At 41.2% G+C, this 13,460-nt stretch overlaps 1 protein-coding gene across 1 annotated transcript in view; it reads right to left on the reverse strand.

Moving 5' to 3' along the window:
- Nucleotides 1–641: 641 nt before the first annotated feature.
- Nucleotides 642–13,460, reverse strand: part of galnt12 (UDP-N-acetyl-alpha-D-galactosamine:polypeptide N-acetylgalactosaminyltransferase 12) — a 14,604-nt gene continuing 1,785 nt past the window's right edge. The window contains exons 2-10 of the mRNA XM_008421808.2: nucleotides 12,332–12,501; nucleotides 10,844–11,033; nucleotides 8,502–8,687; nucleotides 8,205–8,322; nucleotides 7,550–7,726; nucleotides 4,818–4,949; nucleotides 4,471–4,584; nucleotides 3,267–3,422; nucleotides 642–1,813 (exon numbers count right to left, since the gene is read on the reverse strand). Coding sequence (XP_008420030.1) covers nucleotides 1,676–1,813; nucleotides 3,267–3,422; nucleotides 4,471–4,584; nucleotides 4,818–4,949; nucleotides 7,550–7,726; nucleotides 8,205–8,322; nucleotides 8,502–8,687; nucleotides 10,844–11,033; nucleotides 12,332–12,501 — 1,381 coding nt within the window. The 3' untranslated portion in view covers nucleotides 642–1,675. The remainder of the gene's footprint in view (nucleotides 1,814–3,266; nucleotides 3,423–4,470; nucleotides 4,585–4,817; nucleotides 4,950–7,549; nucleotides 7,727–8,204; nucleotides 8,323–8,501; nucleotides 8,688–10,843; nucleotides 11,034–12,331; nucleotides 12,502–13,460) is intronic.

Below are 13,460 nucleotides of genomic sequence, written 5' to 3' on the forward strand. Positions count from 1 at the left end.
CTTTACAAGATTGAATTCAAGCAGCTTAATGTTTATTCTTTTTATTTATTCTAAAACCAGGTTTGACACTAGGTTGGGATCATTATGCTGCTGGAACATCCAACTGTGTGACCATCTGACCCAAGCTCCCCCTTGTGATGAACTGAAAATGGTTGGGATTGTTCTGGATTAACCCAGGAATCTCCGAGACTCCAGCCAGTCATAACCTGGAAGATCTTCTGGCTAAATGGAAATTCACAGCAGCCTAAATGGACAAAGTAAAGGCTCTCTGAAGGAAGAGTTTGTCTCGTTTGAATATCCATGTTCAAACGAGACAAATGTTAAGCTGTTTGGCCAAAAAGGCCTAAATACACTGAAATTAATAGCAAAAACGGTGGCGGCACTAAGTGCTGTTCTGTGTGAACTCCTGCTTTCCTTTGCTGTTTTTTTTCTTTTTCTTTCTTTGGCTCCAGGTACCACAACACATTTCACTACTAGTGATTCCAGCAGGAAAAGATCCCTAACACACATCAAAACTGGTTTGAGAGGGGATGGAACATGCGACTGTTGCGCTTCTTCTATGGCCTCAAACTCAACCGTTTTAAAAATTTATAAACTATGATTAAAAGCCGAGTTCACGCCAGGAAACCGAGCAACTTAAATGAGCTCCATCATTTTTAATGAAAGAGGAAGTGGTCCAATACCCGAGTTGTGCCAGAAGCTCATCAGGGGCAACAAAGGCTTACAATGTTTGTGTGCGACCTGCTAAGGGACATTTACTCAAATGTTAATTGAGGAGAATGTATAAATTTGAGCCTGTGTTTTTCGATTGGGAATAGGGAAAATCCTAAATAAATTCAAAGTCTGACTCTCGTGTTTTCAAGCCGGTGAAGTTGCAGGTCATGTTATAGTCGACCCTGGTAAAACAACGGTTTAAATAAAAGGATAAATGGCATTCAATGTGAACGATGAGTGCATGAAAACTTTTGAGTGGGACTGTTCAAAAATGACCCATGACATTTTCACTTCACATGAAATGTGAAATCGAAGCAGAGTAACAGTGCGGTTTCCCGTGTTTTTCAGCGTTATGGTTAGGTTCCCGCCTAACACCTGCGATCTATGACTTTGCTTTCAACTTGCTGCTATAATGAAGCACCGAGCAGTCAACCTTTTCAAAAGGTTCCTATTAAAACGCCCAATCATTTGTCCTCGCTGGCACATGATGAAGCGAGGACACGCCGACAGAAAGGATCAAACGCAGAGAGGAGTGTTAGCCCCCTCTACAGGAGAAAATCCAAATATCAAGAAAGAAGCCCTGATGATGTGCTCAAAAAAAAAAAAAAAAAAAAACCATCAGCCAGCCACACAAGAAGCTCTTTTGGCAGATTCACAAACGCGTGATTTCCGTCGGATCGATGCACAAGTTTCTGTGTCCTTATTTCTGTTTGCAAAAAGCAAAGGGAGCTAAAACAGTCTCTCCAACAGAATGCCACCGTAAGTAATTTAGATAATCACTAAGTCTTGAACCAAGTCACTTTGAAGAATAGTCAGAATTCCTATTGTCTTGTTTTGTGCACAAGACGCCTTAGAAAATATGAACTTTGCTGTAATTGCATGGAAGATGAGGATGTTTGATTAGGAAGGGGGATCAGAGAGGAATCCTCAGCTGGTGAGATGCTCCACATATGCTAAGTGTTTACAGCTTCTCCTCAAAAAACCACTTTTGGTGAGGGATGTCAGAGCAGGGCTTCATAGCCGGGGCTGGTGTCCCATCGTCGGTCTGGTCCACTGCTTCAATACACTTCTGGGTCTGGACATGGAACAGACTCCCATCCTGGAAAAAAACAACAAAAAAACTCATATCTACAACGCAAAGGTTTGCAAAGTACTCGTGTGGCAAAAATGCAGTTAAAATGTGAACCTTTTGTACTTTGCGAAAAACAGAACAACAACAGAGAACAACACAAGCTGGCCCGGGTGAAATGCAAATCCAGCAAACCTTTTCCTAGGATATATCAGCGCCTCTCCCAAAACTTCCCCACTTTCCAGCGTCTTTCACTCTTCCTACATACATTTCACCTTTTCAGATCCATTTACATTTAGATGGCATGGCAGGCTGTCAGACACTGACATCCGGCGACTACATTGGGCACATGCTGAACAGCTTCCGGCGGCGTGTGGTAAATACGCAGCTCGCTGTTGCTTTTCCACCGTGAGCCAGGCGGGAATTTTGTTTTTTGTTTTGCTCGGGGAAAGTCACTCCTGATCAGCCGAGATCCAACACAAGCATGGATCTGTTCATTTCTACTTTATAGCTGCAACTTTCTACTGTTTAAAATGTTACAAACACACACTTCAGTGCATCTTGCAGGGTTTTATGCCTAAGGAGTGCATAACTAAAAGGACAATGAGACTTTTTAATTGTTCCTTCAGACACAGAAATCTGAAAAATGGGCATATGTCTGTATTCAGCTTCTGGTGAGTCAATACTGTACAGACTGACCTTTTACTGCAAACGTTTGAAAAATCTTTTCAGAGATATATCTCTGTTCTGTTCATCTAGAGATCTTTGTCTGATTGGATAGGGAGTTTCAACGTTTTGCAATGAATTTTCCCACATGTCAAACGTTGCTGGCGTCCTCACGTTAACAGATTCGTGTCCCTTCCTATTCGACATGGAAGGAGGCAAAGTTGTGCCACAAACTTTTGGATTTCTAACTTTTGAGTCGTGTCACGCTCTGCCCATTTACGGCTAATGGATTGGTGTTATAACGTAGCCCTGCTTTAGGTGTCACTATAACTTTATCCCTAACCTTTCTGGCTTGTTTATTATGCTATTTGTTCACCGATGTTCTCTAATAAACCTCTGAGGCCTCCACGAAATAGCTGACTTATACTGAGATTAAAGTACACATAGGTGGACTGTTCTCACTAAACAGACTTTATATGGGGTTATAAGAGTAAGAGGGCCCAACACCCCGAGCACACAAATAAAATTGATTTGTAAAAACAATTTGAAAACCATGCATCTCACCCTTTTCACTGTTATTTTCTGCTGACTAATCCTAATAAAATACATGTCATTTTGTAGCGTGACAAAATATGATTAAGTTTACGAAGTAAAAACTTTTACTAGACAGTACAGATTTCTAACATTATTGGATAATCTAGAAACCTAAAAAAAATACCTTTACCGGTGGTTTTTTTGTTTGTTTGTTTGTTTTAAGTTAAAACATACAGACACACAAATTGGAAATAAATTTGGCCCCAACATGGTTTTGCAGTACCTTTCGAAAGATAAATTTCTGGTCCATGGGAATAGGTTGTCCTCGTTTCACGCACTGAAGGACAGTCAGGTAAGTGCTGATGTTGTCAGGCACAACACATCCAGCAGGATCTCTGGTGTTATAGCATATTTCCCCGTCGACCGAATATTCAAAAAACTGTTGGGAGAACCCATCACAGACGCAAGACACAAACAAAGAAGCAGTTAGAAGTAAACACTGTGCAACAGAATTTGTCTGTGTGTGTGTGTGTGTGTGTGTGTGTGTGTGTGCGTGTGTGTGTGTGTGTTTGTGGAGATCAAAAACCAGCATCGCTGGTTACAGACTACGAATGTAGAGTGGAGCTATGCAGGGCACTCCCGAAAGGCTGACAATCCAACAACTACAGAAGCCATTTTCGACAAAAATGACATCGGCGCGTGTCCACAGAGGGGTGTTTCTGGCAGCGCTGCTAAATCTCACAGAGCTCCCTGGTTTACTGACAACTGACAGAGGAAATGCAATTGAGAACTAGACAGTCTCCCACTATGGATCAACACTGTGGATGAATTATAGAACCTGGAAAAGGTAAGTCCGTTGTTTATAAATGTAAGAAATGAGGAGGGAGCGACTGTTTCAAGGTTCAGAGGACAGAAAAACGGTTATAAGAAAAACGGTCACTAAACCAAGGAGCTAAATAGTTTGGAGCTACGAGAACTAGAAACGCAAGAACTTATGTTATCTTAATACTGACAGCAACATTTAACTACAGGTACAAGATGCTAAATCTAAAAGCTAAGATTACAAAGCCATGATTTGAGTGGAGAGACATCTTTAAAAAGTTATAGAGTTAAACGACATCAAATAAGCCAGTGGTTATTAAAATACAGGCTGTGTGAGACTCTGTTCACTAGACATAAGCAGTCATGTCTCCAGAAGGATTAAGATTAAACAACTACATCTGTGCAGAAGAACAGGGTTAGCATGGCTGACCTGAAGATTATCGTTTGTGTTTGGTTTTGACTGACTTCGACATTTGTTTTAAAAAGAGAAATTAAAGAGAACGCATCTCTTTAGAAGATCAGTGTAAAGGGAGTGTAGTGCTGTCTGCAATTTTTTTAACTATGACACAAAATGTAAGTTAGCCCAGGATTGCACTACAAAGTAGAATAAACCTCATTGGGGGCCATACAGAGCCTGAAGAGTTAAACTGTCTGACAGGCCTCACCTGGTTCTGACCCATGCCGTGACATGGATAGAGTATGACCCTATGACCTTCCAGCACCTGGTCCTCCCCAGGATTATAGTCAAAGCAGTAGTTGGTCTTTCCCCGACTCTTCAACTAGCAAAAGAAAAGTCACATAAAGGTATATTGCAAAGGTTCAAACACACTTAACTCAATATTTCTCTTATTCCTACAAGCAAAATTTTGCCTAAAAGTATTTGTTTTAACATGCATTTGAGTGGCGGTCTGCATGTGTGGGTGAAAGATTTCTTTACAGAAGGAGCAAAGAAAGTGATTGAAACATGCAAATTCACTCATTTTGAATATTTCTGGCCGTACAGTGCACTAACCATTCCAAACATGCCCGGTCGATCGTGTGGGACGAAAATGTCGGGATAGACGTTATCCAGATACCACTTAAAGTTTTTACACCCCAGGCTCTCTCTCAGTTTCATCCTCTGCGTCACGTCTCCAAAGGCCTCCTAGAAAAAATAAAAAATAAAACATAACAGTTAAGCTTTACTGACCTAATTAGAAACAACTTTGATAAATTCAGAGTTCATGCTTCACTCACACCTGCTGCGTCATAGCTTAGCCAAGACAACAGCACCCTCTGTAGTTGTTTCATAACTCTGTCCATTTTCTTTAATATGTCAAACATTAATCACACATACACACACATACAATAAAGCCAAATATTTTACTAGTAAGACACTCCTAAATTCCGGTTACAGAACATAAGGATGTATCTGTGTGTTTTACACGCCGACAGCGATCTGCTTATGTAAATATCTTTAACAAACAGGCATCGCCACTCTGATAAAGATTAGCTGATTATTACAAGAAAGCAAACACTCACGCTTTGCCAGTGAGCATATGCTCACCACACCTTCACTGCTGGAAGAAGAAGAAGCTAGAAGAGCGCTGCAGAATGATGGATGCTGGCCGTGTGCCCAAACACAGCTCTAATTAGCTCTTTATCAGTTTATCCGGTCATGAGACAGATTCCTAAAAGAGGTGGTCTTTTATCAAGTGCTAGCACCGCTACAGACAAGGGAACAACAACAAGGGCTGGTGGAGCTGGAATGACCCAGTGCAAGAGTCGTGTCTGAGGGAAAGAGCGCTCCTCTTTCCACAACAAGCTACGATACTTTGACGATGTGCTTGATATTCGCATTTGTGTTGGAAAAGCAAACACTTTTATTTATTTATTTATTTTTTGTACCTTAACCACAAACATAAATGCGTCTTAACCCTTTCATGCATGAATTATGATCCTTTGTGTCAGGATTTTTTTTCCAATTTGTTTTTATTTTCTTAAGACAATAAAAACAAATTGGTAGGGGAAAAAAAATTTGATAATTTTTTGATTTATTTTTTTATTAGGTGATCAGTTGTCATTTTCTCCAAATACAAAGTTGTTATTTGAAAAAAAAACATCAGTAGTATTGTTCTTTAGGAGTTATCTGATGTCACAATATTTTTTTTTTACCTGCAAGCGTCCTCTACAGTAGAAGGAGGGACCGGGTCGGTCGGCATGCTTTTTTTGTCTGTCGGCCATATTGGATTTAACAAATATAATTTCTTGCATTTGCAGCTGATGGAAAGTAGTTGATAGTGTATTTTATGATGCATTAGTGTCCACTTCAGTGGTCTGTGTGCATTTATAACATAAAAATCCACAAGAAGCACAAAAAAATGCCTTACAGTAGTGACCACTATGCATGAAAGGGTTAATTTGGATTTTCATGTGACAGACTAACACAAAGTAGAGCTAAATGTAAAAGAAAAACTACAGAGTGTTCAAAAATGTACAAATAAATCTGAAGAATGTCTCAAGTTTTGTAATCAGCTCCCCCGAGTAAATACTTTCTAAGACCGTCATTCACTGCAATTGTAGCAGAAAGTTAAAGCTGAAGTCCTTTTGACAACTCTGACCAGCTTTTCTGTTCCTGCTAAAAAAAATTAAAAAAAAGAAGAAAAAAAAAACTATCCCTGCAGCATGATGCTGCTACCACCATGTTTCAAAAGTGGCTGCAGGGCTTTAAGACAACAATGCAGCGTCTGTTTTTCTGACAGAAGTCCTGATCTGAACCCTGCTACTGGATCTGGGTCTTGTTTGCTGCATTTTTAATGACTCGTAAAGCTACTAAGTTTTCAAGCACAAGGTATTGTTTTACTTAATTTTAACGCAGCATCAGGATTCAGATACCGAGCTGGAGGAAATGAATGATTTTCCATTCAGAAATGTAAAACTCAAAATACTCGGGACATTTTTTTATTGTTCGCGTAATTGCATTTAAAGCCATCACCTATTTAAAAAATTATTTTGCCTAAAGGAAATATATATTCCATTTTTTTGTGGTATGAAAAAGCAAAGCATAGCTGCATCTTAAACCAAAGTTACATCACGTCGATTTATGCTTTAAATTATGACAAATGAATCACAGAAGGTTTAAAATATTAAAACACACAAACCCAACGTCTCCCTTCATGGTAAAAAGGAACGCAGCATTGCTTGCTTTGAGCAATACTCCCTTTCAGCAAGGTTTCCTCCGCTCAGGGAGATGAGCGCCACCTGATCTGTGCTTCGAGAGCTTCTCCTCTTAACTACACTGTCACACACTTCACGCACACGCACACACACACATTAAGACAGGGCACCCCACTGGTTAGCACTGATATCACCCTGTCAAGGACAGGTGGGTGACACCCGCTGGCACAGAGTGACACGGAAAAGGTGGTAATCACACACCGGAATGCCCCGGCACTCCTGTCACCTTGAGTGTGTGTCGCTCATGTATCCTGAGAGTCACTTAATCAGGGGGAGCTTTTTACACCGCAGCGGGGGAGCGGCCGCGCTTGTACGTGTGTAGTTTGAGCGAAACGTACAAGCAGGCGTGGGTGTCACTTATTGCATCCGCATGTCGACGCAGTAAAAAAATAAAAAACAAGCAAGCATGCGACTTTCGGAATTGAACGATTAATCCCGTCTAAATGTGCCTCGATTCCTTTTTTAAAGGGAGACATCGGCTCCGCTTGACACCCATCAAACACCCTCTTATGACTTGTGTGGACTCACCCGTCGAGCATGGGGGTTGCGATGGTAAAAGAGCTCCTTGTACTCATCCATCCACACCTCTGCCGCCCTCACGCTGTTTGCCAACGCTTTGCTCCGTGAGTAAGGGGCCTTTTTGGGGAACACGTGACCCACGTGGGAGCACGGGTGGATCTCCAGGCTGCCCCCGCATTGCCAAATCTAAGAGACGAGAACCGCAGCACCACGAGGATTTGGTTAGCCTCTCAGCTGTGAATCAATCAGGCTACACAAAGGGCAAACGTTGTGGAGGAGCTCGGAAACAAACAGAAATAAAAGGCTATTGTTGCCACTACAGAGACATATTTTTGGTTACTACTCTTTTGGGACGTTGTATTTACTCCAGCAAAGAAATTCTTCACGGCAATCAAATCATTTAAGGTCTTCGCTCTGTTTTCTCTTGTAGCGTAGTGTCAATGTGATCACTGCGGTTTGCAGAAGAATTTGTCACATGGCTTACAGTTAATTTAATCCAGCTCCAAACGTCTGTTCAGTGCCGCATGCTGTGAATTACTGCTATAAACAGTGTTAGCATTTTGCAAACTCCACAAGTGCAGAGTGATAATTCAGCTGAGCACTATGCATTCGTGTAATGTATGATGTATGATAACGCGAAGATATACACTAGATTGCTTCTTACTCTGAAAGAAAACTCCAGGTTTTCTCCTCCCCAAACCTCCATTCCTGTGTCATATGTCCCCAGGTAATGGAAGTAGCTTTTGCTCACAGAAAACAGACCGCCTGCCATAGTAGGAGATCTAAAAAAAAACAACAAAAAAAAAAGCAGAAGTTAATCTTGGTGTCACTATCCACCTCTTATATAATAATACATTTAAAAAAAAGTAATAAAAAATAAAAATACGGATGGAATCAATACAATAAAAAGTTGTGATCTTGTTTTGCTCACAGAGGGTTTTTTTTTTTTTGTAACTAGTACCTGATGACATCAGTGGGCGAGTGACGGCGTTTCTGTTCGTACTGTGGGACCGGGTGCCAGGTGAAGACCAGCCGCCAGTCAAACCCACCAATCTGAGGTTCGCCGGGGTTGCCTAAATACTGGAAGGTGTTCCAGTCTATCACATCAATGACGGGGCACACCACGGCTTTGGGCTCCTCTTTGATCCTGGAGAAAGGAGGGGAAAGCTAACGTCCAAAAGAAAACCATCTAAACGCGCTTCCCGTACTGCAGTTGGTCATGACTGAGTGGTGGGACATGATTACAATTTTAAATTGAGTTAATTTCAGGGTCAGTAATTAATTCATTGCAATTTATCGCATTTTAATCAAAAAGCACATATCTAAATCATTAACTAAATAAGCATGTGACCACAACCACAGATATATTTATTGATCTTGATCTGACACTCGGGTTATTCCACCTTCAGATTGGTGCAAAGTGCTATTATACCGATTCAGCTTCCAAGTGTTTCAGGATCCCTTTATCTTCTCGGTGAAGACAGACGCTTTTTTTTCTCTGGAGCTTGCGGTCACCCGGCCTATCGACAAATTTGTGATGGACTGAGCCAAACTAGCAAACACTCAGACTGATGGTGTGAGACAGAGGCGCAAGTTGGATGAGATTATTTCGCAGGCAAACTTTGGATGCTAGAACTCACTAGGGGAACGGAATTGATCTTGGAGAAGTTGCTAGTTTTTGGCCCGATGGGAACGACCACACCAGTTTGGATGGCTGGAAATAAGAGATGTACCGGTTGAGACTTTAGGGTGGGTAGAAATTTTAAGTCTGCCGTATGGGGGAATTTTTCTGCCATAATCCAAGAGCACACATGTTCAGGCTAAAAGCAGGATTTCATGTCTTTTGTTCTCAAAACTTGTAATGGATGGATATTGCACTTACGACAACTTTATTTGAACCACGCTGTGCATATTTTTTCGTTTTTTTTTCTTTTTTCTTTTGGGAATTGTTCCCTCAGAAGCAGCCGGGCACTGATGCACACAAAAACCAAACAAACAATGATGTTGCACGTACAGTTAGTTGTTTTTATTCAGCTCATCTTGTAGCAGAAGTTGTGTCAGTTGGTCAGTTGTAACGTTGCAGCTCTGGCAGAATGAACTCATCTGTAACAGTTCCTGCTATAAAAGCAGTTCCCAAAAAAATAAAAATACACACAGGGTGGAACTAATAAAGTTGCCGAACCTGGTCACATCTTCCAAGTTGCTACTTGTGCTCATCTTTCCTTGAGCAAAGATGAGCTCTTGCTTGGCTGTTTGTCGAGTTTATTCATTACTTGTTAGAAACTGTGGAGTACTCACTATTTAACCCAGAAAAAAAACTAGAACAAACTTAGAATCTAAATACTCACTATTTAGACCAATGCTATACTTTTTAGATTATTCCAGTGTGTTGGTAATTTTAGAAATTGTGGAGTACTCACTATTTGGACCAGTGTTATACTTCTTAGATTACTTTTTGGATTGTTATGCAAAGACTCCTATCCGCGCAGCCCAGAAAAGGAATTAAAAGGAATTCTGCCAGAACAGGAACACTTAATACTTATTATTACTTAGAAACTGTGGAGTACTCATTATGTTTAGAAATGTAGAACATACTTAGAAAGTACAGAGATACTTATTTATACTTATCTAGCAACCCTGAACAGGAGTATCTAGTTTATATGCTTTGGATAAACATTATTAGATTACTTTTCTTCTTTTGCTCTCTCATTTGGTTTGTTATTTGAATTGCCTTGCTGTTAAAACTACCTTACCATCCATGTATCATTTTTAGAAATGTGGACGATGAAATCTGTGTTGGGGACATCTGTGCTTGCGGCATTTTAGGTTTGAGCAGCTTTGGTGAAAGGCTAACTCTTTTTTTACATCTTGCACACATCAAGAGTCCTTTCCAGCATTCCATCAGATCGGTTTTAAAAGCAAAAATGAAACCCCAGCGGGTCAAGAGAAGTGGCATACTTGTCCAGCTACAACTGCAAAAATTAGTTTTAGTAATGTGAGAAAATGAAAATGCATTCCAAGGTGCGTGAAGCGCATCCGCGAGGCACTGCATAGCTGTGCTTGTGGAGATATCGTTCTGATTTTCTTTGCTTCCTTCTTTATTGTTTACCTGCATGGGGGACAAGTGGCACATATATGCAAATACTGAAACACTTCAGCATTTGTAGCCTCGGCTTATGTGCGATGCACGTCGACGCAATGCTTGGCAACAGCTGAACTTGAAAACGCGATCTTTAAAGTCAACACTAGAGTGAAATACTCAAACTGAAGAGTGCTAGCGTTTCCTGAAAAGCAATTTCTCACCTCTTGAGCAGCGGCTCGAGCCAGCCCTCGTGGCACTCGCAGTGGCAATCCAGAAAAGTCAGCACGTCGCCAGTGGCGATGGATGCCCCTAGCAGCCGGGCCCGGACCAGCCCCTCCCTCTTCGTGGCCCGGATCAAATGCACCTTCCTCAACCCGGAGAGGTACCTCTCCAGTGGCTCCTTCAGGTGATCTTCAAGAAATTCAAATAAAAGTGAACGCTTATAACCTTTAACGCTGCAAATAGTTTGAGTTCAGAATCTTAAAGCTGGGATAAAATCTCGACTGCTGAAGAGAATCTAGCAGCCGATCTCCAGCAGCCATTGGTGCAAAAGCTGCAACTGTCTCACAGCGAAGCCTGTTATCCGAGTATGTCTCTGAATATACACATAAATAGGCTAATTAAAGGGCTGCACACTAATGTTTTCAGTTTGGTGGACTGAGTGGCACATATGTTGTTAAATGTCTCCGTTTATATTCACTTGCGGGATAAACTCAAAGTATTATAGATTGCATCTCTTTCATTAAATGGGAGAGTGGTGCAGAAACACAGTCTGCCCAAATTCTGAAATTGTCTTCTATTAACACCAACTACTGGTAAGTCTGAGGCTTTCATTTGCCTTTGGTGGTTGAGAAATCCTGTAATCTGTGATCCCTCCCCAGGTGCAGTTGTTAAGTGTGTGATCCCCAGTCTTTCAGTTGCGAAAAACAAACCATGCAGAAATGTGTCTGTCTGTGTAAACGCCAAGTCCTTTTAATATCTATGACGACTTGGAAACTCGTGCATTAGCTCACAGAAGAAAGATGGAAAAAAAAAAGAATTTGTATAGCCATACTATGTAATGTTTAACTTCACTATAAGACTTAATGTCTTGTAAATATTACATACTGCCTAAATGTATGAGTGATGTCAAACTCGGAATGAGGCTGATGTGCATTGGCTTTTATCCTAAAATTTGCTTCTGAAGGACCAATGCCTTTATCTTCCTAACACACATTAGTAAGACACAGAGTAAACTAACATGAGTAAACAGTGTTAGAGCAGAGGGTGAGGCAGGGACTGATTGCTTCACCTACAGGCTCATGATTCTAAATGTTTGGAAACCACCTCTTGGGTTAAAGCCCTTGGGATGAACGCTTTAGAAAACGGCTGCACCTAGAAACACAGATGTCGTTATGATTTTATTCAGTTATTGTTCATCTGTAAGCATGCCTCAGCCCTTTTTATTCTTCTGTTAAATACATGACAAGAAAACGCTTATAAAGTTGTCCCTTACAAAACCTTTTACTCTTGCTTCGCGTGTATCTATCTCACTCCGCCATTTCCCATCCTTTCAGTCGCAGCTCATTTGACAATCCATTGAGTGCGCTCCATCCGTGTGCTTCCACGTGAGCACCAAAAACAAGCTTTTCGTCTCCTGTAACTGTCAATCAGCCGGCTTTTCTCCCCTGAAGCCTTGCTGCCTGTCCATCAAGCGTCCCATCGCCTACCTCTGTCACTGTAGTCATCCACCAGCACCACCTCTCTGAGGAGGATGTCGGGAGAAGTCTCCAGCACACTGTGGACCGTCCTCAGCAGGGTAGACCAGGCCTCATTGTAGAAAGCAATCACCACGGAGGTCGTAGGCAGAGTCTTGTAGTGGTACTTGAGCTCTTTGCAACTGAAACGCACGATGTACACGGTGGAGTTTTTGTGCCGTAATCCAAGAGCACACATTTTCAGTCTCAAAACAGGATTTTATGTCTTTTGTTCTCAAAACTTGTAATACTTCTGCTTACATTTTCATTTTGACAGCAGGACTTCATGTCGTTCTTCTCAAAACTTGTAATGCTTGTACTCAAAACTTCTCCTCCCGCTCACAGTCCCTGCTCGGACTCTCTGCTTGCTTACGGAACATGAAACTGCCTTTTGGCACAGTCGCCTGGCAACCTCTCAGATGGGATGGAGGCATTGTACTGGGTGCGTTTGTTTCTTTCTAGCAGGTGTCCTTGTGTGACTACTACCGATTGTAGCAACCTGCACCATCCACTGGATGTAGGGAGAAACAACGTCAGCTTTCTGTTCCATGTTACGCGAAACATCCTCCAGCAGTGTGATACTGATCGCTGACAGCTACTGATCTAAGGCAGGATTTTGTTCACAAAAAAAGACAAAATAGTCACGACATGATATATATCTATCTATATGTTGCACTCACAAAATCAGACAAGAATTCTTCTTCAGTATATTTGCCCCACGCTGTGTGTATTTTTTATTTTTTGGGAAATTGTTATCTCAGAAGCAGCCGGGCACTGACGCACACAAAAACCATTACAAAGTTAGCAATTAGTAGCACACTGCTGGCGGATGTTTTGTGTAAGGCATGAAGTCCTGCTTTCAAAATAAAAACGTAGGCAAAATATTACAAGTTTTGAGAATAAGACATGAAATCCTGCTCTCAGACTGAACACGTTGCTCTTCGATTATGACAGAAAAATTTCCCCATAGACAGAAGTTTAATTTATGGACCTGAGAGGAATCTAGGCAGCTGTTGAATGTTGGTGGTGTAAAAAACAAAGTAGGTGTAATATGCATATATTATTCATTAAAGTATTCTTTAGTAGGTATTTGTGATAATAT

Source organism: Poecilia reticulata, linkage group LG11 (assembly GCF_000633615.1).
Source record: "Poecilia reticulata strain Guanapo linkage group LG11, Guppy_female_1.0+MT, whole genome shotgun sequence".
Taxonomy (NCBI): domain Eukaryota; kingdom Metazoa; phylum Chordata; class Actinopteri; order Cyprinodontiformes; family Poeciliidae; genus Poecilia; species Poecilia reticulata.